The following is a 22,213-nucleotide window of genomic DNA, read 5'->3' on the forward strand; positions in this document are numbered from 1 at the left end:
AATGAGTACACACTTTGCACATAGAATGTAATTCCGGTTGAGATCCTGAAAAGGAAAGCACCACCGGTAATAGGACATGCCATACATAGTATAGGGTATTACATAATGTGCAGGCACCATGCCCTGCAACAGGCACGCCAAACGGTGTTTCGTGCCCAAGGGTTTTAGAACCTAATTATGTCTATCAAATGCTTGTATCAAATTATGGATGCATTTCTTCCTTTCTTCCTAAAAACTATTTCCATCAATGACATATAGCTGTGGTAAAAACTTACAGAATGGCCTGTAAGAGTCATCCTGACCTGCATGGCTTACCACAAAATACATAACTGGCAAACTGGTCCAGTTCCATTCCTCTGAGCAAGAAAACTAGTCCTAGTCAACTAAGCTCAATTCTGAAGCTCACTTAGCCTTGGCCATCAACCCTCTCCGGCTGAGTTTTTCGTAATCTGTGTCTAATCCACAGCCACCTCTTCGTGAGATTAGCCATCAACCTTCGTGATATTATACCACACAAGATATGAGTGAACTAAATCATCATATGAGATGACACAAGATATTATACCATACTAAATTGTTTTGTAAAAGTCCCTCAGTGATATTGTACCATAATATCAATCAAGTTGACACAAGTCATAATTGTGTAAGTGGTCCGTAAACCTGAGACATCTTGTAGATGCATAATTGTAATTTGACTATGATCGTATGAGTTGTTGCCCATAGATATTCTAAACAGTCTTATCTCATATGTAGCAAGAAGTTCACCAAGATGATTGAATAGTCAAGATGAGACTTTTGCCCTCAATATGAGATGAGACAACTCAATTAAAAGAGTTCGATAAAGTCCATGGACACAATAGTGAAGTATTGTAACTATGAGTTCCGAACGCTTGAATACTAATTCGGATAGCTGGTTAAGTTTTGACAATTGACCATATCCTAAGTCATCCTAGGAGCATCAAGTAGATGGAGGACTATATGTGCATAGTAATCGATGACAGGTTCCACAAGTGATCCAATACACACTCCTTTGTATCTTCTCAATCATTAGGTATAGCTTGGCACTCCACAAGCTAGATATTCGACCTATTGATTGGGTTAAATCAATCGGTCATTAATTAATCTAGATGATGCTATAGTTAATTAAAGGTTATTGGGCGGTTAGAGCCATTAACTATACTGATACATGACCTTAGAGAGTAACACACAAATAATATTTTGAATGTCAAAAATATACTTATGTTTAGGGGGTTTTAGTTTGACTAGGATTGATTAGATTAAGTTTTCACCTCTTGGGCTATTAGGTCAATTTGAAAGTCCATTGGTCGACATCCCTAAACCATAAAAACAAATATACATATCTAGTGAGCCCAAAATATGATTATAAGTTTGAAATACATATTGCAAATTCAATAAATCCTTTCACTATTAAATAAATGTATAAATTACAGAAAAAATCTCAGAATTTAGAATAATTATAATGTCTGAGTGAAGATTTTGAATAATTTTAACCTTTTTCTTCATGCATAAGATTTTCTATTTAACTAGCTAGAAACAATGAAAATCCTAAAAAAAAAATCCCTCCACAAATTGACCTTTCATGAAACTCTCTTTGAGTTCTGAAAGGACACAAATTAACTCACCAAGACTCAATATGTTTCAACAGTGAGTCAACATAGTAAGTATATAGCTTAATATCATCAGCCAATTATATATCGATCATTGTTCACAATCTTCATAATCAATCCCATAACGATCAGTAAGTTACTTATATCAAACTTGTCGGAATGAATGTATCAGATAAATAAAGTGAATAGTGTTAATATTTAATCAGTAAGAGAAATGTCAAATAAATCCAGATAGTCAGTCTAATAGACAACGTTTTTTATCAAATATTTACTATAAGTAAATAGTTGTTTAAGATCAATATTTAATATTAATAGACAAGTGAAAAATGAATCAAAAAAATTTAAATTCAACCTTTATTTGAGTACTAGTAAGAGTCCTAATAGAATATCTGTTTACATTGTTTGATATGTTTTTAATTACCACATGTCAGCTTTGACATGTTAGAGGTTTCTTGTACAGAATTAACCACACGCATTTATTGAATGATATAGTTTTTAATCAATGATAAAACATGATATTTACCAATTATTTTCAATATAAGTATTTAAATTTTATGGTTTAAAATTCATTTCAAGATTATTTAAAATTTTAATTATTTTGTGTATTTTGGAATTTTCATGAGTATTAGACAATTTAATTTTCATGAGTTAATTAGTTTGTATGTTTTTTTGAATTTTTATGTGTATTAGACAATTTAATTTTCATGAGTTAATTAGTTTGTGTGTTTTTTTGAATTTTCATTAGTTCATGAATTTTCATGACCTCAACATGTTGAAATGATTCAGAAATTCAAGATTCATAATTTTTAACTGATTAAACAACTTGAAAAAATAAATAAGTCTTTTTAAATATTAAGAGATTTCTTATGTATATTAGCATTCTTTTAATCACCAAGTGAAGATGGGGAATCGAAAGAAGGCTCATGTTAAACCATCAATGGACAATAAAGAAGATAAAATGGTTAAAATTTATCATGTATCTAATTTTAATAGATATAGAAAGAACTGTTATAAATGACTCTCATTATAATATAGTTTTTGTATTCAAAATGCCACATATTCACATAAGTAAAGAATGTAGGAACTGTATTGAGGCAAACTATTTTTGCTTCCTGATGATTGGATCTCTCACACACAGCTTAAAAAATTGAGATTACTTTACTAGGAATTGGAAAAAAGATTTTAGTTCAGATAGTAATGGACTTCATATTTTCCTCACAAAGATATCAGTTTTACGCTGCAATATATATTTTTTACAAATATTGAGGGAGTTTAAAATGTAGACACATAATACAATGTAAGGCTTGATTAAGGGCGTGCTAGTGGGGTATTAATAAGTCAGAATACACCAAATAAATTGGAAATTTTTGTGTCCTTTACTTTAGGTCTACGAAAACTATGGAGTTTTAATCCAAAAAATATAGTTATTAATATTTCCTACTTTACATAAAACTTATAAATAGATAAAATTATACAATCAATAAAATTTGCATTACATTTCCATCTTGCAACAAGAACTTTGCATAAGACTTTAAGCTAGGGTCGTAACACAAGGTACTAGATGTAACCTGTATAATCCTCCTCTTCTAGAATACATACAGTAATTAGATTAGAAACTTAGGCTTATTTACCAAAATATTAAAAAACAGAATTCAGTCCAATATTAGGTTATACAATAAACCAAAATATAAATATTCATATATTCATTTTTTTATGTACCTTTCAATACATACCACTATGCAACCTGTCCATATATATATATATATTATGTTGATCAGTTAACTCAATCTATACATCAATTTATATTTTAATATTTTTTTTCCAAATGGACTGTTGAATAACGGAATGATGCTCACATCAGTTGAGGTGCCCGTTTGTTTATTTTTTCAGATTCACCCCATTACTTGGATGATTATATTTTCACTTAATTTTATGTAAATGAGATATTAGCCTATCGTTGTGTCATTATTTTTCTCCATTTCTATATGTTCTCCCTTTGTTATACTATAAAGAAAACCTACCCTCGAAAAGTGGGTTTTGGGAGAATTTGAAGCCATTTCATAACACCACACAATTTTTTCATGTGTCTTCTACCTCTTTGCAACTTTTAAATAATTTCCCCAATCCATCGCAAAGCATACATCTCTACAAACCGGCGAAACCATCTCAATACTCTTTTCCTTCGTCACAAAATTCATTCGATTCCTCGTAAGATGTTCATATAATGACTATGTAAAAACATCACATATACATTATTTGTACTTTATTGACATACACTATCATAAAAAAAAAACATTTTATCCACATAGGATACAAATACACAGAGGGGTCTGGCCTATTGCTGGTCTGAATGAGAGTGGATTTGGTTAGGGTCAATTACAAATCCAACTGGCATGGCAGAGCCACCAAAAAGGGTCCTCGTAACGGGCTGTAAAGTGGGCCGAGCCACGTTGGCCGGAATCGGCATCTCAGAAGAGTAACCGGACACACATAAGTTGCCAGACTCGTCCTGGTCCCAGAACACCTCCACCATTAGCCCATTTGGATTCTCATCATTCTCTGATCTGGGAATTCCAATGAACCTGGCTCCTTTTGGGACCTGCATGAATATATTTATCTTAATTATCAATATATCTAATATTTATCTTACAAAAATCATTATATCTAACCTACTAGTGAAAAAATAACATTTTATGAATCTTGTAGAGATGGAAAAAGTAAGGAATTAAATCATGACTGTGTCCACTCTTTGGGCATACATAAATACTGGTTCATGTAACATATTATTTCTCCAAAAGCGTCATCTATTCACATTAACTTTGGCAAAAAATGGAGGGATTATAGAAAAACAAACTGGGGAAGCAATCAAATGCTTGCTAGTCATCACTTTGGTTTTTCTTCTCTTGTATTTTACTCATCAAAATATTCTTACAACTTTAATAATTTTGAACTATCTAAACTTTGATTTAATGCTTTCCAGCTCAACTTACTATGGTGCATGCTATATTTTGAAACAGTTTAGAAAAATAGACGAAAAAAATAAATGGAGGAAATGCATTGTAAACCTGAATGTTGCCAGACGGCAGATTCAACGTGACTAAGCTTCCCTCAGATGAAGAGTTTTCCAGCTCAGCTTGTTTGGCGATGTTCAAGAAGACTTCTTCAAGAGTGGCAAGGCCAAGCTGAATGTCTGATATCATAAACTCATTTTCTCTTTCTTGCAGCTCAGCAAAGAACCCCTGCGATAGAGTGGACGAATTATTAACTGAAAAGAACTGAGATCACTGCTGTTTTTTTTTTCTCTTCGGATTTTAAATAGGAGATTTACCGTCAGAAATCTCTCCTTCTCCCGAGGGATGACAAAGGTTAACATAGTCCTGCTCTCCTCTTTAGGCATTATGCCCAGACGCTGTCGATTCCATATAAAGGTCAGATATATTCGACCAGACACTACAAAATAATCTAGAAAATATATCCTTTAACACTTCAGGAAGTTTCGCATGCCCCTGTCCACGCACACACACACATACACACATACACACAGAGCGAGAGAGAGAGAGAGAGAGAGAAACAGATACAAAGAGAGAGAAAGACTGAGAGATTGAAAAAGAGAGAAACAGATACAAAGAGTGTGAGAGAGAGGCTGGGATGGAGAAACAGTCAGGAACAGTGAGAGAGAGAAACTGCCAAAGAGATTGAGACTGACAGAGAAACAGAGAAAGGAACTCGGCCAGAGGAAAGAGAAAGAGAGAGGCAGAGAGAAAGAAATACGTCTGGGCGAGAGAAAGACAGAAGACTGAGAGAGAGAGAGAGAGTGACTAAGACGGAGAGAGAGAAAGACTAAGAGGAGGAGACAGAGAGAGACTAAGATGAAGAGAGGGACTATGACGAGGCGACAGAGAGAGACTAAGACGAAGAGAGAGAGGAGTGGAAGAGATTCAGAGAGAGAAAGAGAGAGTCATTTTCATGGAGAAGCTACAGCATGTTTCATCCGGAAGTGGGCAGTGCTATTTTTTAACTTGAAATTTAGAGAGAGAAAGAGCGCGAAGCGTACCTCCTTGAAGAACTCCTTCACGGCGCCTACCGGAGGCTGAAGACTGCCGTCAGAGACATCCTGTTTGGGGGTCTTTCCAGGCTCATTTCCAAGGAAGCTTATATTAGCAACATACCCGGCGCCAAACTTCGATTTAAGCCTGATCGAGGTCCCCAGACAGCGCAGCTTCCCCTTCGCCATGATCCCGATTCGATCACTCAGCACATCCGCCTCCTCCATCGAGTGCGTAGTCAGAATTATCGCCCTCCCCTTCTTTGCATTTTCAATAATATCCCACACGTGTCTCCTCGTTATCGGATCCATCCCCGTCGTCTAAGCGGCCAACAAAACTAAGATAAGCCTCCTCCAAGAAACATAAATTATTATAATATGTGAAGAAAACTTACCGGTTCGTCCAAGAAAACCACCTTCGGATCAGCGATCAAGGCAATGGCAACGCTTAGCCGGCGCTTCATACCTCCGCTGTAGCTCCCTGCTCTCCTCGTAGCCGCCTCGGAGAGCTTCACCTCCGCCAGCGACGTTTCCGTCACCTGCATCCCCGAATAATCAAAAACCCAGATTTTTTTCTGAAATAATTCCTTATTAATTCCGTGTTACCGAGTTGATCTCTGACGACGGCACGCCCTTAATGGAAGAGAACAGACGCAAGTGTTCCTCCCCCGATAGAGCATCCCAGAGAATGTCAAACTGGGAAGAGTAAAGAAGCGTATCAGCAACGGACCCGAGAAGGATCCGATTTAGATCCGGTCGAGTAGTAACTACCTGGGGACAAACTCCAATCATCCGACGAATGTTCGCCATTCCAGTGGAACTCCGCACGGAATACCCGTAAATAAGAGCTGCCCAAAATTAATTAATTAATTTTCCTGATTTGAAATGACCGAGGGAGAGAGCGGATTAAAATTACCATCTCCGCCGGTGACTGGAGTAATTCCCGTCAAACAGTTGATCGCCGTTGTCTTGCCTGCTCCGTTGGGGCCGAGGAGGCAGAAGAGACGATCTCTCTCAAGGTTTAACCAGAGACCCTATGAGAAAAAAAACATTAGAACTTACGCGTATTTTCAGAAATATTAAGAGCTTTAATCTAAGTTTACCTTGACAGCATGATAAGGCCGAGTTCTTCGGCATTTGAAACAGCCCAGAGACGTTGAGCCAGGGTAAGCCTTGGCAAGGCCTCTCAGTTGGACGGCAACGTCAGAGCGTTGACCAGGATTGACCTCTTGGGCTCTAACTGAGACTTCCTCTCGACGGACGTCCTCGTCGTCTGGGACAGAGTCGTCAGGCGCAGAGATCGAACCCGCACAGCCGCAGATTCCACCTGAGAACAGACCAAAGTTAGTTTTTTATTTGCATAATTAAATCATAGAACCAACCAGCCCTTACCTTCCACTCTATTTCCTCCTTTCCCTGTCCAGTAAGAAGGCCACAAGAAGTAGAGCATTGATTTTCTGACCCCGTTTGCGTCGGGGACAATGTTATCCAAGTAAATCGCCAACAGGAACCACAAGAAAAATGTGGAAATGAGCCACTTGTGGACGTCCTCCTGCCACGAAGATTATCCGAATATTTTTTTCTGTCAGCTTTATCCTCTGAAGGGGATAAAATTGTTTTTTAAAACTGTAATTTTCTCACGATGGTCAGAACACAGTCGGTGTTACTTGATGGACACTCTCCTCGTCGGCGCCAGCTTATGCCGTCATCTTCGGACGTGGCGGTTGCATCGCCGAGCAAATTAAGCGCTTGGGCGAAGAGATTCGGTGGGAATAATGACCAAATTATTTGATATGTTTTCGGAAAGTTCGACGCGTATGGAAATCCAAACGTGGTCACAAGCTGTAGCAGAAACATTATCAAAATTTAATGCGAATAAGTCACCGGGAAAGAGTCATTATCGGAGGAAATTAAGGCTTAAATTACCTGCGTTAAGAACCCGACAATATAAATTGCGAATCCTCTGGTGGTGGCAGAAGCGGCCTGGCTGATGAAAGCGGATATCATAAAGGCAAATCCAAGCTGCAAGAAGGGTACTCATGAGTGATATCTTTCAAAGTTATTGGGCAAGAAAGTGATTTATTGCATACCATGTTGAACTGGAAGAGGAAAAACGTGAAGAAGACGACCCCAAAGCTGTTATTCAAGAAAAAATTGAACTGGTACAGCATCCCAAACAGCACAGTGAAAAGCGCAGAAAAGAACGTCAGAAGCGTCTCCCAGATCAACCAGGACAACCAGTACGCTGAATCATATAATCCCATAATTGACATTGCCTGGAGTGCAGAACATGGGAGGATTCAGGATTTTTATCTAAAAATAGATTTTTTTTCTGGAATTAATTGGAATTAATCATTCACCTGACGAAGCTTGAGTTCCTTCTCCGTGACAAGATTACTGATTTGAAACACAAAACTGAACATTGCCATCGCCAAGAAAAAGGTAGGGCCAGCCTGACCGACGGCAGAGAACGTCTGAATGGCAGGGTGTGCGAATTCCTTCACTCCGACGGACCATCTAAAACTCGAATCTGAAGAATCGAACATACGAAACTGTAAATTTTATACAGTACATGGAGATAGAGAAAAAATCAAAAGAGGAGTCTCGTTCGATTTAAGAAGAAGATTATTATAGAAAGGGCCGCACCGCCAATGATGGACCTTGCAATCTCACGCTCTGCAGCAATCTGAAGTGGGAATTGAAATTTGAAAGTCGGATCTTCGAAAAGTCCTCTCTTTGCCAAAGGGGTGGAGTTTGTTTGAATTCCATAGCTTATGACTTTTGAGCTTATCTCGGTAAAATGCAAAGCGCCAGGGCACTGCATCGGGTTGGCTAGCAGCCACACATCAACGTCATCAGCAGTCCTAAATGAAAGAACCTGCGCCAGTCAACGAGTTAGGCCTTTCTCTCTGACCACTGTTATTCTGAATAACTAGGCTTCAAGGGATATCTTTACTTTACTAGCTTTCCTTGAAGAGCTAAAAAACTATTTTCTTGAAGACAAAATAAATTCTGGCAAAAATGAATTTTACGAGCAAATAATTTTCCATCGCTTGATAAAATTCAGTTGAAAAATCCATCCTGATGAGTGAATCCAAAAGGCTAAACGAGTAAGTAGCCCCAGAACTGACCTTATCTGCAGGAATCGGCCTCCCTGGATTGTTAACCATAATCGAATCGACGATTTTCTTGATGCGGCTGCTCTCGTTGCCGCTCCAGACGAAATCATAGCAAGGATTTTTCACGTAGAATTTATCCTCGCAGGGCGGAATCGGTGGATCCACCAAGGCCTCCGGATCAAACACGTTTTTGAAGGCCGTCGTGTCCGCGAGCCGCGATCGCGTGGCCTTATCGACGAGGAAGATGATGAAAATGAAGAATATCGAAGAGAAGATCTGCACGAACGCCGATCTCTTGCTCCTCCACGTTATCGTCGCGTTCTTCCTTATCAACGCCCCCAATTGCTGCCGGAACAGTGGAAATCCCTGCAACAATTCCATTCCTTCCTCCGCCGATTTCACTCTCTTCCTCTCTAGCATGAGCCTATCTTCCGAGGAAAACAAATAACCAAGTAGACTTACTTCCCATATTTATACCCCCGCTCGGAACAACCTGGTAAGACAATACTACCCCTTGACTCCAACCATTTTACGACATTGTCCTTCCCGTGTCGTCGCCTTCAACGATTAATAATGTCGCATCGCGCTTAAATGCGGCGACAACGACGAATCCCCGTGTGGAAAATTTAATCAGGGGTAAAATGGGAAATTACGAGTAAAAGACCACCTGCACGATTCCCAATGTCAACGGTTCAGACCAAAAGGTCCTACGTGGCAGAAGCGTAACGAACTGTCGTGCTTTCCTGTTTCTTACCGGCCAAGAAATCCATGATGACGTGGGCGCGCCATGGCCGTGCGTTTCGACACGTGGCGGTCAAACTTGCGTTGACCATCGTCTTGTTCAAATTTGAAATCGAAGGTAAGGAGAGAGTTGACAATATGGGCGCCGATGGAGGGATCTTCGCGTCGGTTTCGTCACGGATCGCGGAGAGATCTCGAAGAAATTGAAGGAGGCGCCAGTCATGCCGTTTCAATCAACGCGGAGTGGCATTGGCATTGCTGGAATAAACGTTGGATTCGATGGCGAAAGTCCAAGATCAAGGTAGAATATTGTAATTCTCGTGGTTTCTAGCGATGATGTCGTCACTGATGCGAATCTAGATGCTGGATTTAAAGGTGAGGCTGTGGGATAAGGCAGGAGTCAGATGCTTATTTTGTGTTCCTTTGTTGTGTTCTTCGTCAGCAGCGCGGCGATTGCACGGCTTTGGAAGTTTTGAGATTGCTGGAGAACGAGTGGTGTCCATGGGTGATGCTGCGGGGAACGCCGTCCGTGGGCGTGCTAGCTTCGCCACGCAGGCTAATGCTTTGTTACGGAAGAATCTCACTTTTCAGGTTTTTGTGATGTGAAGGACTTTTCTTGTTGTGTTAACTATCGTTGTCTGCTTTTGCCGCTAATTTGGATGGTAAAATTGGAGTTATGAGACTTCAGTTAATCATCTCCGTCTCATTTGATTGTTCTATTATTGAGAATCGTCGAAAATTTTGTATATTTTCGTCGATTTTCGACCCAAAGTCTGTAGTTTTTCCACTCATCAGAAGTAATGATACGTTGTTATTATTTCTGATGAGTTTCTACTTGCAAATCATCAAGATCAAGCAAATGCTTGAATCGTCTTTGAATTAGAGGCAGATCTCAACGGCTTAGACAGATCCAAATCAACATAGTTTCCCAAATAAATCTTCTTTCGGCCCTTTTTTTTGAGAAAAATTGGTTTGATGGTCGATATGATATTCTAATTAAATTATCGTCCCCTTTTCTTCTCTGCAGAAACGGAACAAAAAAAAGAACTTTTTCATTGTCCTATTCCCCGTGGGGATCTGCCTGCTGCTGGTAGTTATACAGAAGCTTATTGACAGCCAGTTCAATAAGCCTGAAAATCAGTGCGGTTGTAGATGCATACCAACGGGAAATGGGTCATGCAATAAGGTATGTGGGGCTCAATACTCAACCATAGATCAAGTATTCAGGTGTGAAATTCCTAGCCCGCCAAAGTGGCCTGCTCTGCTACAAGTGCCCAGCCAAGAATTTCGAGCAGTCAGGACAGATGGGTTTCCATTTACAGACTATCCAGATGAATCTTGCAGGAGAACACAGTCGTGCCCTGCGACTGTGCTGTTCACTGGGGGGAACAGATCTCTATCTCAGGGTATGCGAAATCCTTGTGGATTTTTACTTTCAACTTTCCACAATTCAGTTTTGAACGCTTTTCCTATTTTTGCTTCTCATCAGACGTGGCCTCGAAATTCTTCTCTCGCACTCTCCCCAAAAATAGTTCCGATTACTTGAGTAGTTTGTCTGCTGTTGTTTCGGTGAGTGTTTATTCAAAGAATTTAATTTGAATTATGGATATTATATGTCTCGAAATTCCATTCCATTGATTTTTTTTTTCATTTTTACAGGGCACAAATGCGGCTGCAAAGTCTGTTAATTTCCTTGAACCTGGTTTTTTCTCAAGCAGAGATTTATTTACTATCCAGAATCGATGTCTCCTGAACGCAACATTTCAGATTCCATTTGGAGTTGGAAATTTTATTTTTTCACAAAAAGGTATGGTTCTGTAACTAATTAATTCTAATAAAATACATGATTTACATTTTTTCTCTTAGTTAAGAAGCCTTTGACGCCATCTGGTTAACTCTGACGCTCCAAAACGGTCAACTCTAAGTTTCTGCCTTTTAGAATTAAACTAAGTGAAATCAATATTATGTACCCAAAGAGCATTTGACGCTGTCTGGATAAATATGACTCTTTCCCTGTTTTGGCATGTATAGATATGATATTCAAACCTATAAACGTTCTTATTCGAGGTGGGGTTTGGAGAAAGATTAGGAAAAGACTATTTACTTTAGATCCTGTAATATTTTTGTAATTCTTTGGGCACATAATATTGATTTCACACCTCATTAAATCATTAAATCATTTGACCATTTCTTTATCTCACTTGACTATCCATTGGTTTGATTACTCCATGCTTTCAGTGTAGCTCGCAACTTCATAATATATCACTTTCCATGGATTTATTTGATCTCTTGGTTCCCTTGCATGTGCCCCGGTGACATTTAATTTGGTTTTATACATCGGAAAGATGCAGTCTTTTAGGGAGACGAAGGGGATTATATTTGATGTTTGACGAGATGACAAAGCTTAAAATTTAGAATATCAAATGAATTAGGCAGTATTTATCCCATTTATTCAAATTTACGCCATTAGCTTACTATGAAATGAATTTCTTAAGAGTTCACTTGGGAGATATTATTTTAAAACTTGAGGAGATTGGAATTCAGAATGACGGTGATGACTTGAAACAGAGGTCAAATGTGTTGAAGGATTGACTCTATGGCGCAACAGTAGCTCAGCAGTTAATGATGAACTGTATAAGGGGTTCCGACAGGGGAATCCGGGGAGGAAAAACAACGAAATCCTGACAGGTTTGGCGTTATCTTCAACTTTTAGCACTAAATAGATTGTTTTATTTATCACTATTGACAAATCTGAAGCATCATGTTACTTTTTCAGCTTATGATTTCTTGGATTCGGATGCCAAGAATTATAATGTGAGAATTTGGTACAACTCAACATTCAGGAACGAGTCCTCATTCCAGATGCCTTATGGAATTGTCCGCGTAGCCCGGTCTCTAAATGTGGTAAGTATTTATTATTCTATTTTTAATTTATTTCAAATGTGGTATTCTAAAAATATTGAAATGTGGCACAAAGCAGTTGACTTTAGTTTTTCTTGTGTTATTTCAGATTTCCAATGCTTATCTCCAGTACTTGGTCGGTGATGATGCGAATTTGCAGCTAGAGTTCATAAAGGAGATGCCGAAACCTGCTACAAGACTAGTTTTAGACTTTTCTTCTATTATCGGGCCTACCTTCTATTTATGGGTCGTGTCTTTTCTTCTGCCGGTATGCATGCCCAGGGCTTTACATCTTCTTCACATTTTGGAAATCTATTAAAATATTAAATGAACATGCAACCGAGTCGGTACATTGAAAAAATAATTTTTTGCATAATTTTGTGAAAACCAATCAGTGTATTTTTTCAGGGGTTTTTCTAAAACTCTCTTTCCATGAAGGTTATATTGACATATCTGGTTTACGAGAAGCAATACAAGCTGAGACTTATGATGAAGATGCATGGACTAGGGGATAGACCTTACTGGGTCATCTCATACTCTTATTTTCTTGTATTATCCTTTGTTTACATGCTGCTTTTGATCATATTCGCTTCCATTATTGGTAAGAAACCTCACACCGGGGATGATTACTTGATTACAATGCATTTAATGTCATTTCATATGGTTACTCTTCTTTCCATCCAGGATTGAAGTTCTTCAGGTCGAACGACTATGGCATACAATTTGTGTTCTATTTCCTGTACATCAACTTGCAGATCGTACTTGCATATCTTGTGACCCCATCTTTTTCAGATGTCAGAACAGCCCAAGGTTTGTGTCATCTCCTTTCTATATTATAATTAAAAAAATTACAATTTGATGCAATATTCCGTGGATACATACCTTTTCTGCAGCAATCTCTTACGTCTATATCTTTGGGTCTGGCCTTCTTGCTGCCTTCCTGTTTGTGCCTTTTGTCCAGGATGCTTCCTTTCCCAGTGAGTTAACTTTATACTGCATGTCGAGTTGAGTGTTTTGATTCTTTTCCTGACACCATGGCATTGATGTTGCAGGGGTTTGGACAATAGTCATGGAAATATTCCCTGCCTTCGCACTTTACCGCGGCCTTTATGAATTTGGTCAATATGCCTTCATTGGAAGTTACCTGAATATCTCTGGAATGAAGTGGAGCAGCCTTAACGATGATTCTAATGGAATGCGGGAGGTTTTGATCATCATGTTTGTTGAATGGGCGGTCCTCCTTCCGATAGCGTACTACATCGATCAAGCTTCCTCCGTGGGAAACCGTATCAGCAGTCCACTATCTTTTCTCAAATATGCCCGTGGGAAGATCCCAATGCCGCAGCAAAGACCAAACCTTGGCAGACAGGATTCCAAAGTCTATGTTGAAATGGAAAAAGCAGATGTTGTCCAGGAAGTACGCAAACTCCATTTACTCAATCAGCTCCTCTCAAAGTTGGGATTTTTCACTCAAATTTACTTTTTTGGAATTATCAGAGGGAGGTGGTTCAGCAGCTTCTTGTAGAGCCTAGCAGCGATTATGCTGTTGTTTGCAACAATTTGAAGAAAGTTTATCCGGGGAGGGATGGAAACCCAGAAAAGCTTGCCGTCCAAGGCGTGTCCTTAGCTCTGCCTGTTGGAGAATGCTTTGGCATGCTCGGGCCCAACGGGGCTGGCAAGACCTCATTCATCAATATGGTACATCTTCCCCGCTCCCATAATATCTCTCCTCTCTCTGCCTCCATTTCTCCACCTCTTATAATTCATCTTCATCTTAATATTCATCCTTTTCTTCTCCCTCTTCATACTCATCTTCTCATTCATCATCATCTTCAGCTTCTTCATCTTCTTGATAATTATTCATCCTCTTCTACTTGTCTCCTTATTCCCCATTCTACAGTTTATTATCTCTTTTCTCTCCATGTCTATCTCTTCCTTTTTGAGACGATGACTCCATTCAAATATTTCTTGTTTATTAATAGATGATTGGGCTGACGAAGCCGACATCAGGAAACGCTTGCGTACGAGGATTTGACATAGAGACAGAAATGAACAAAGTCTACACCAGCATGGGCGTCTGCCCCCAGCATGAGTGCGCAACTCAATCCCACCAAAAAGAACTCTTTGAGAGATGAAGAAATTCTGACCTTTGACAATTGATCGTTGACTTTCAGCATGCTGTGGGAGACGTTGACTGGGAGAGAGCACTTGCTGTTCTACGGGAGGCTGAAGAATCTCAAGGGCCCTGAGCTGACCCAGGTGAGACTCCATTCTATAGTGCAGGGACATGGACGGAACGATTTTTTCATCTCGGGACGAAACAAATCGTCCCGTCCGAGGATACGGACAAATTTTGGGACGAAATCCGTCCCGGGGACCACCAGACGGGCGGTTTTCGTCCCGTGGGACGAAAAAACTGTCCGTCCAGAGGTCTCGGACGATGGACGGACGAATCTGGACGGAAGAACCGCCGGATTCACATCCGACGGTTGAGATGTTGCCACGTGGCCTCGCTATGACAATTTGCATCAAAGTCCCTGTATTTTTACGCGCGTGCAAATGGACGCCACTCAGAAATACTTGTACATATGTCCCTTTGCATTCTATCTCCTCAGTAATTCCTTAAAAAACTTGAAAAAATCTATATTAGCATACTAAAAATATAAAATGGGTTTTTTCATCCGAGACGAATTTCCGGACGAAAACCCGTCCAGGTATGATTGGACTGCACAGTTTTTTAATCGTTGGACAAAAAACCGTCCCGTCCTTTGTCCCTGAACTTACTCCGGACGTCAGACGAGACGAAATTCATCCCGTCCTGTGCATCGTCCACGTCCAGGACGATCCGGAACTATACTCCATTCGTACATTGTTTTCTCTCTACAAAGAAATTTATAGTTAAATTTTGATGTTTTACTGGTCCTGCAGGCAGTAGAGGAGTCTCTGAAGAGCGTCAACTTGTTCTATGGCGGGGTAGGGGATAAACAGGCGGGCAAGTACAGCGGGGGAATGAAGAGAAGGCTAAGTGTGGCTATCTCTCTAATTGGCGATCCAAAGGTTGTGTATATGGATGAACCCAGCACGGGCCTTGACCCTGCTTCGAGGAACAACCTCTGGAAAGTTGTGAAACAGGCCAAGAAGGACCGTGCCATCATCCTCACAAGTATGGATCCTCTCTCTCTCTAGGTTCTTTCTCTCTCTTATTTATCTCTCTTCTCTTACCTTTATCATCCCATGCCATCTCCAGCACACTCGATGGAAGAAGCAGAAGTTCTCTGTGATAGGCTTGGCATCTTTGTAGATGGCAGCTTGCAGTGCATAGGCAACCCTAAAGAGGTAACGTTCTCACGATATGCCTTCTCTAAATCCATGGCAATAGTCTCTCCCTCTTTGTGTATTTACCACATAATTTTTTCAAGACAGGTGCTTGTGTGCCTTTCTCTCTCTATTTCTTTTGCTTCTGTCTTTATATCTTTTATTCTCTCTCTCCCTCTCTCTCTCAGTCCTTGTCTGTCTTTTATGCATCTATATTTGTCTCACTCATCGACACTTTCCGTCTGCCAGTCTCTGACTTTCTCTCTCTATTCTTCTTCTTCTTCTTATTCTGTTTTTATATCTTTGATTATCTCTCTGTCTCTCACTCTATCTCAGTCTTTCTTTTTTCCTCTCCCTCTCATTATTCGCATCTATATTTCTCTCTATCTCTTTGTCTCCCACCCTCTCTCTGGCACACACTCTCTCTGCATCTCACTAATATACACTTTCCTTCTGCCATTCTCTCTCTTTTCTCTCTATCAGTCTTCTTCTGTTTTTATATCTTTGATTTATCTCTCTGTCTCTTACTCTTTCTCAGCCTGTCTCTTTCCTTCTTCCTCTCATTATTCGCATCTATATTTCTCTCTCTCTCTCTTTGTCTCCCACTCTCTCTCCCACACACACTGTCTACATCTCACTAATATACACTTTCCTTCTGCCATTCTCTCTCTTTTTCTCTCTATCATTCTTCTTCTGTTTTTATATCTTTGATTATCGCTCTGCATCTCACTCATAGACACTTTCCGTCTGTCACTCTCTAACTTTCTCTCTCTATTATTCTTCTGTTTTTATAGCTTTGATTTTCTCTGCGTCTCTCACTCTGTCTCAGTCTTTCTTTTTTTCTTCTCCCTCTCATCATTCGCATCTATATTTCTCTATATCTCTTTGTCTCCCACTCTCTCTGTCACACAAACTCTCTGCATCTCACTAATATACTCTTTCCTTCTGCCATTCTCTCTCTTCTTCTCTCTATCATTCTTCCTCTGTTTTTATATCTTTGATTTATCTCTCTGTCTCTCACTCTGTCTCAGCCTGTCTCTTTCCTTTTCCCTCTCTCTTTTTGCATCAATGTCTGTCTCTATCTCTGTCTACTTCCCTTCTACAATTCTCTTTGTCTCTTCAACTCACATAAACCCATGCTGGTTGGTGAGACAGTTGAAGGCAAGGTACGGGGGTTCGTATGTGTTCACGATGACGACGTCATTGGAGCACGAAGCAGAGGTGGACAACATAGCGGCGGGGCTTTCAGGTGGCGCCACCAAAGTGTACCACATTGCCGGCACCCAGCGCTTTGAGCTCCCAAAGAATGATGTCCGCATATCCGACGTCTTCCACGCCGTGGAGGCGGCCAAATCTCGCATGCCTGTACAAGCCTGGGGCATCGCCGACACGACCCTCGAAGACGTCTTCATCAGAGTTGCACTCTCTTCCTCCTCTTCCCAGTCCTCTCTCCTATCATAAAACACTTCTCTGACTCTTGCATGCATACTCCCCCAGACCTCTCAGTTCCAGCATGTAGTTTGTTTCTATTTAATAAGCCTTCTTAGATACTTTTACTGTACATAATCTGATGAGTATTGTTTTCCTCTTTATCATCACTCATTTGTGATCTTAGATTTTTTTTCCCTTTTTTTTATAAAATTGGCAAAATCACCGTGTCGGGTACGACCAACCCTGTGGTTGTGCCTGTCGACCGAACGAGCCGTGCCCTGGACGCCACCATGGGGGTATTTTATAGATTAAATAGATTATTTACAAGTGTTAATAGGCCTGGAGCGAGCACAAATATCCCAATTACACTCGGATCCCACTCATCAGGTGCTTTTGGGAATAAATAGATATTGGTCTTGTTGATCGACTGACTGTTTCTCATTCTTTCTCTCTCTATCTTTTTATGTTTTTGGTCCCTCTGATGCCACCACATATTGCCTGAGCTGTTAATCTAATTGCCCTGCTCATCACTCAAGTGCCTTTTATGGTTAAAATAAAATTCATCAAATCAAATAATTTGCCGCCCGATTGCATGAATAACCCTAATTTTGGATACTGAAGAGCACATCTGAGTTCATCATTGTATCCCTTTCAATAATTTTCCACTAAGAACTATTAAGATCACAAATTCATAAATTGGAATTATTTTTTATTTGTTTGGCAAACTATCAGCTGATGGATCAAAGTGCCCGCAAATATTGATCAATTGTATGGTCAAGATCCAACCGTGTTTGTTAATGTGATTTGTAATACTTTTCAATCAGGAAAATTGTCTAGCCGAGCTGATAGATGAGTATAATAGTTAATTCAATAGTAGGTCTATGAATTGTTAATTTTTTATTAATATGCATCATTATGACCAAATATGCCCGGGATTCTTGTTGTTCATGTGTCTCTTCAATAATTTCGTCAAGTTATTTTGTGAGATGGCTTTCGGGTTATCATGATTTCTACTAACATAGGAGACATAGTCTCAGATTTTAATGGAATTCTAGTTCTGATGATTAAGATAACTTATGTTTTTCAATAAACTAGTCATGGGTTCTACTGGGTGTCTTTGACTTATAATGAACAAAATAAGAAGGGGATTGAATTGATTTTATTAATATCCTTTTATTGTTCTAAATCTGTGATCCAATTCCTAAATTGATAAAGAGGCTTAATCCAGGTTTGAGGACCACTCTAATAGGTCAAACCAACATCACTCAACATTTAGAAAATCCTAAGTGATTATACAATTTCGCTACAGAATCTGTGCAACTGCCCACTATCATCTTGTAATGCTGTTCAGAATGTCAATTGGAGAAAAACATCCGCAACTGCCTAAATTGGGTCACATTCACAAGCAAATTTAGCTGCTCCTTACTCCCGTCCTGATGTTGGCTAGTCCCTGAAGTTCTTGCACCCCCTAAATCCTCATAAGTCTCTTATGAATAAGCCTTCTTAATCTTTATGTGTCGTCCCTGAACTCTGAACACTCTTTTTCCTTTGTATGGATATTTTATATCTTTTCCTTGGTTCGAATTCAAGTATGAGTCAGAAATTTTAAAAAAAAGCTTAGTTTATAATCAAATATGACTATAATTAATGATTCAGAAGTATGTTCTTCTCATTTTCAATAGTAATTTAATTATAATAAAACAATTAGTATTCAATATTGAAATACATCTCTTGTGAATTGAAGGGATGACCAATATTTTACTACATTGAGAAATAATATTAAGCAAAATTTTGATCAAGGACTGGGTATTCATAAATACATATGTTTATCTTATTAGATATTGATACATCAATTTATTTTCCAAAAGTTCTAATTAATTTATTTTCTAGAGATACATAATTATAAAGTAATCTAACGGAATAATTTAATTCCAGTCCAGAGAAACGGATCAAAAGTATGTGCATAACTGATCAATCCAACACAGCTCATCAAATTTTAGCTACTATTGCTGTTCTGCTATTCAAATGCATTTATGTATGAAAACAAAAAATATTATTACAGTAAAATAATGTACCAAAGTCTCTTAAAGTAAATGAATTCAAAAAAATAAAATCAATTGATTGGGTTTATTATATAGAAAAATATGAAATTCAAAAAAAATATGAAAATATGGATTTATTATACAAAATCAGTTGATTGGGCTTTGTATTCCATATGAAATCTAAACAGTAGTATTCTCAAGTTCATTTATTAACGAGTTTTCAAATAAACTATAAAAGGAAAATAAGAATTTTTTAGTCAGAATTGGAATAGATCTTTGACCTCATGAGTTTTGAATTTTATGGAAATATTATCATTACTACTGAAATATCTGGCAGATAGAATCAATATTTGTACCGTAATCGAGCAACATTAGGTACATGATTCAAAAAAATAAATTTATAAATTCTAATGGAGAGAATTTTACTCAAATCATATGTATTGTTTATAAGAAAATTTCATATAAGACATGAAATATATGCGTTAAACAGAAGAATGATTTCTACTCATGAAGCAATTTAGAGTTTTTTCCAATCAGAGAAAATAGAACTCAGATTTTTTTCCACACATATTGACATATATAAAAGAAAAATATCATTCCCTAATTATTACAAAAAGTCAAAACAAAAGAACTTTTAGACCTTTAGCAGTTAATGTTTTCAGAAATACAGCTCAGATTAATACAATATTTACAACAGAATTCGAATTATAAATGTTTTACTAGAATATGATGTTAACTAAATGAGTTTTTAGTAATGGATTAATCTAACCAGAATCTTGTGTTGAAATGGAAATTTACAAACACATTTTCCTTTCATCAACCATATGGTGACGACAACAGAGAGCTTTGATTCAACATAAGATAATGAAAGAGACTCACATATTTTGAGCCATTCAATATTTAACACAAATTACCTTACTCAGAATCACACCAAAAAAATTTAAACCTCCTGGTGCCCTATCTGCCTTAATGGGTCATTTAGCTTAAAACTCAGAGGTCAACCTAAATTTATTTTTCTTGAATGTCTAGATATGTCTAACCAGTCCAATATGGAAGTAAGATTTTCATCACCGAATAGAGTGACTCAGTATCCTACCCTTATCAATTTCAAAAATCCTGAAATACAGGTAATAGGTTTCCCATTTATTTATAACAACACGTTTATCAAGAAAGTTGTATCTTGGAATGATACAATTCCGATCAAAATGTAATTTAAATCTAAAATAAATAAATAAACATAAAAATAAAATTTTTGTTATGATTCTATGAATTTGGTACAACCATATCGTGGTAGGAAAAATGTCAAGCATCGATTTGCTCAGGATGTGTACGTAGAAATGAAACTGATGAAAGAATTCATAGATATTGAGGCATGATAATATGATAAATGTGACTATGACTACATGTATCTTACATGAATTTGAGCATGTAGATATTGAATATATCATGTTATGAGCTATAACATTTAAAATCCTTATGAATATTATTGAAAACTTGCTTGATGCAAATGCTGGGCATTGTTAACCAATACAACTTCACATAAATATTTGTTTTTAACTAAGCATCCTTCATTTTAACTAACCCTCATTTGTGGGCATTACTATGTTTTCCTCCTTTCTCTTTGGTTGAGTCTGAACACTTCAAGGTTTTTCATTAGACTTTCATGTTACTCTTTAAATTGAAAGTTAAAAAAGAATTTTGGAGGGGTCTAGGACAGGGCCCACAACCCTAAAAATTTTCATATGAAACCCAAAAACCAAAATTTCTCCAGTTTGGCCCACTAGCCTAGCTAAATAGCTTTAAAAATCACATGGAGTCCTGCAGCCCATTCATTGTCATTTAATTTAATTCCTCAAACCTTATGGATGCCTTGGACTTCAAAATATTAATTAGCAATCAAACTTCTTGAAAGAAATAAATATATATTTCCTTTAAAATAATGAATATATTTAGCATAATTAGTTTTTATTCTTTAGTTGAAATATACATTCTTCAAAACACCAAAACGTTTTTCTAAAAATATTATTTTCACACGTAAGCTTAGAAAAGTAGTGCTATTGAAGTTTTGAGTTGAGAGGACCTACATTAATGTATATTATTTTTAGAGGATTTAGTGAAAAAATATCCTAGATATTTTTTAAAGTCTAGATTAAAATAATGACACAAAGTCCATTTGAAATTATCATACAAGTTAACATAGCGGCATTCCATTTGGATGGTGTATGCAATGAAGATTAATAACGCATCTCACAGAACACAAACAATCTCAATTTACAAATTAACAATCCAAATTTACATTTAGTTCTAGGTCTTGAAAATATTTTCAACCCTTTTATCATGCTAAATACTGGCTTGTCTTTGACATGTGGCATGCGCTGCATCAGAAGTATCACATTGTGTTAATGTGAGTGACAAAGATGATTGGGTGAAGATGATATTTCGAAGAGGAGTCGTGACTAAGAGTTGAGAAGAAACTTTTAGAGTAAGTTCATAAGTGTAAATGTGTAGATGTGAAGTTCAGTTTGTACTTAAAAACATACGGGGAAGATGTTTTAAAGCCATTTAGGGGCTATTCTTGGGTACCCCATGAAGAGATAAAAACCGTGAATTTGTATATTCTCTACTCGAGAACTTGAGATAGCTTTTGGGATTTGTATGATATTATTACATTGGATGATAAGACATGAATTATAATCCATAGAACGAGAGTTTATTTACATTCTTTATAATATGATGTTCTAGTTTTGAATTCTTGATACTAGCAACGGAATGAAATGTTTACCATACTACTGGCGAGGTCAGATTTTACTTTCCTAAAATTTTACTGTCTTTGTGCTCTTCTATTTGTAAGTGTAAATGTGTAGATGTGAAGTTCAGTTTGTACTTAAAAACATACGGGGAAGATGTTTTAAAGCCATTTAGGGGCTATTCTTGGGTACCCCATGAAGAGATAAAAACCGTGAATTTGTATATTCTCTACTCGAGAACTTG

General features: G+C 37.9%; 2 protein-coding genes across 2 annotated transcripts; one reads left to right on the plus strand and one right to left on the minus strand.

Annotated features, from left to right (window-relative positions):
- Positions 1-3,830: 3,830 nt before the first annotated feature.
- On the minus strand, positions 3,831-9,243 carry LOC144700551 (ABC transporter A family member 2-like). The gene is made up of 16 exons (XM_078571981.1): positions 8,805-9,243; positions 8,320-8,551; positions 8,034-8,203; positions 7,764-7,949; positions 7,600-7,695; positions 7,315-7,515; positions 7,066-7,225; positions 6,777-7,000; positions 6,590-6,707; positions 6,445-6,521; positions 6,280-6,369; positions 6,069-6,212; positions 5,683-5,994; positions 4,957-5,037; positions 4,694-4,867; positions 3,831-4,227 (listed from the first exon to the last, which is right to left on the minus strand). Exons 1-16 carry the CDS (start codon positions 9,210-9,212, stop codon positions 3,964-3,966), a joined length of 2,937 nt encoding a protein of 978 aa, XP_078428107.1. The 5' UTR covers positions 9,213-9,243; the 3' UTR covers positions 3,831-3,963.
- Positions 9,244-9,855: 612 nt separating this feature from the next.
- LOC144700552 (ABC transporter A family member 7-like) lies at positions 9,856-17,344 on the plus strand. Its single transcript, XM_078571982.1, has 17 exons — positions 9,856-10,124; positions 10,561-10,939; positions 11,023-11,102; positions 11,193-11,340; positions 12,102-12,221; positions 12,310-12,437; positions 12,544-12,702; positions 12,873-13,035; positions 13,119-13,244; positions 13,328-13,411; positions 13,487-13,851; positions 13,932-14,132; positions 14,417-14,526; positions 14,609-14,693; positions 15,363-15,597; positions 15,682-15,770; positions 16,905-17,344. Exons 1-17 carry the CDS (start codon positions 9,894-9,896, stop codon positions 17,208-17,210), a joined length of 3,009 nt encoding a protein of 1,002 aa, XP_078428108.1. The 5' UTR covers positions 9,856-9,893; the 3' UTR covers positions 17,211-17,344.
- The last annotated feature ends 4,869 nt before the right edge of the window (positions 17,345-22,213 follow it).

The sequence above is a fragment of the Wolffia australiana genome, chromosome 3 (genome assembly GCF_029677425.1).
Source record: "Wolffia australiana isolate 7733 chromosome 3, ASM2967742v1".
NCBI classification, from domain to species: Eukaryota; Viridiplantae; Streptophyta; class Magnoliopsida; order Alismatales; family Araceae; genus Wolffia; species Wolffia australiana.

Excerpts from the sequence above, each read along its gene's own strand:
- LOC144700551 (XM_078571981.1), bottom strand. The coding sequence starts at position 9,212 with ATGCTAGAGAGGAAGAGAGTGAAATCGGCGGAGGAAGGAATGGAATTG. Across the intron at positions 8,552-8,804 it reads GGCCGATTCCTGCAGATAAG|GTTCTTTCATTTAGGACTGC; the intron begins GTCAGTTCTGGG and ends TGACTGGCGCAG. Across the intron at positions 7,226-7,314 it reads CCGACTGTGTTCTGACCATC|GAGGACGTCCACAAGTGGCT; the intron begins GTGAGAAAATTA and ends TCTTCGTGGCAG.
- LOC144700552 (XM_078571982.1), top strand. The coding sequence starts at position 9,894 with ATGCTGGATTTAAAGGTGAGGCTGTGGGATAAGGCAGGAGTCAGATGC. Across the intron at positions 11,103-11,192 it reads GTTTGTCTGCTGTTGTTTCG|GGCACAAATGCGGCTGCAAA; the intron begins GTGAGTGTTTAT and ends TCATTTTTACAG. Across the intron at positions 12,222-12,309 it reads AAACAACGAAATCCTGACAG|CTTATGATTTCTTGGATTCG; the intron begins GTTTGGCGTTAT and ends TTACTTTTTCAG.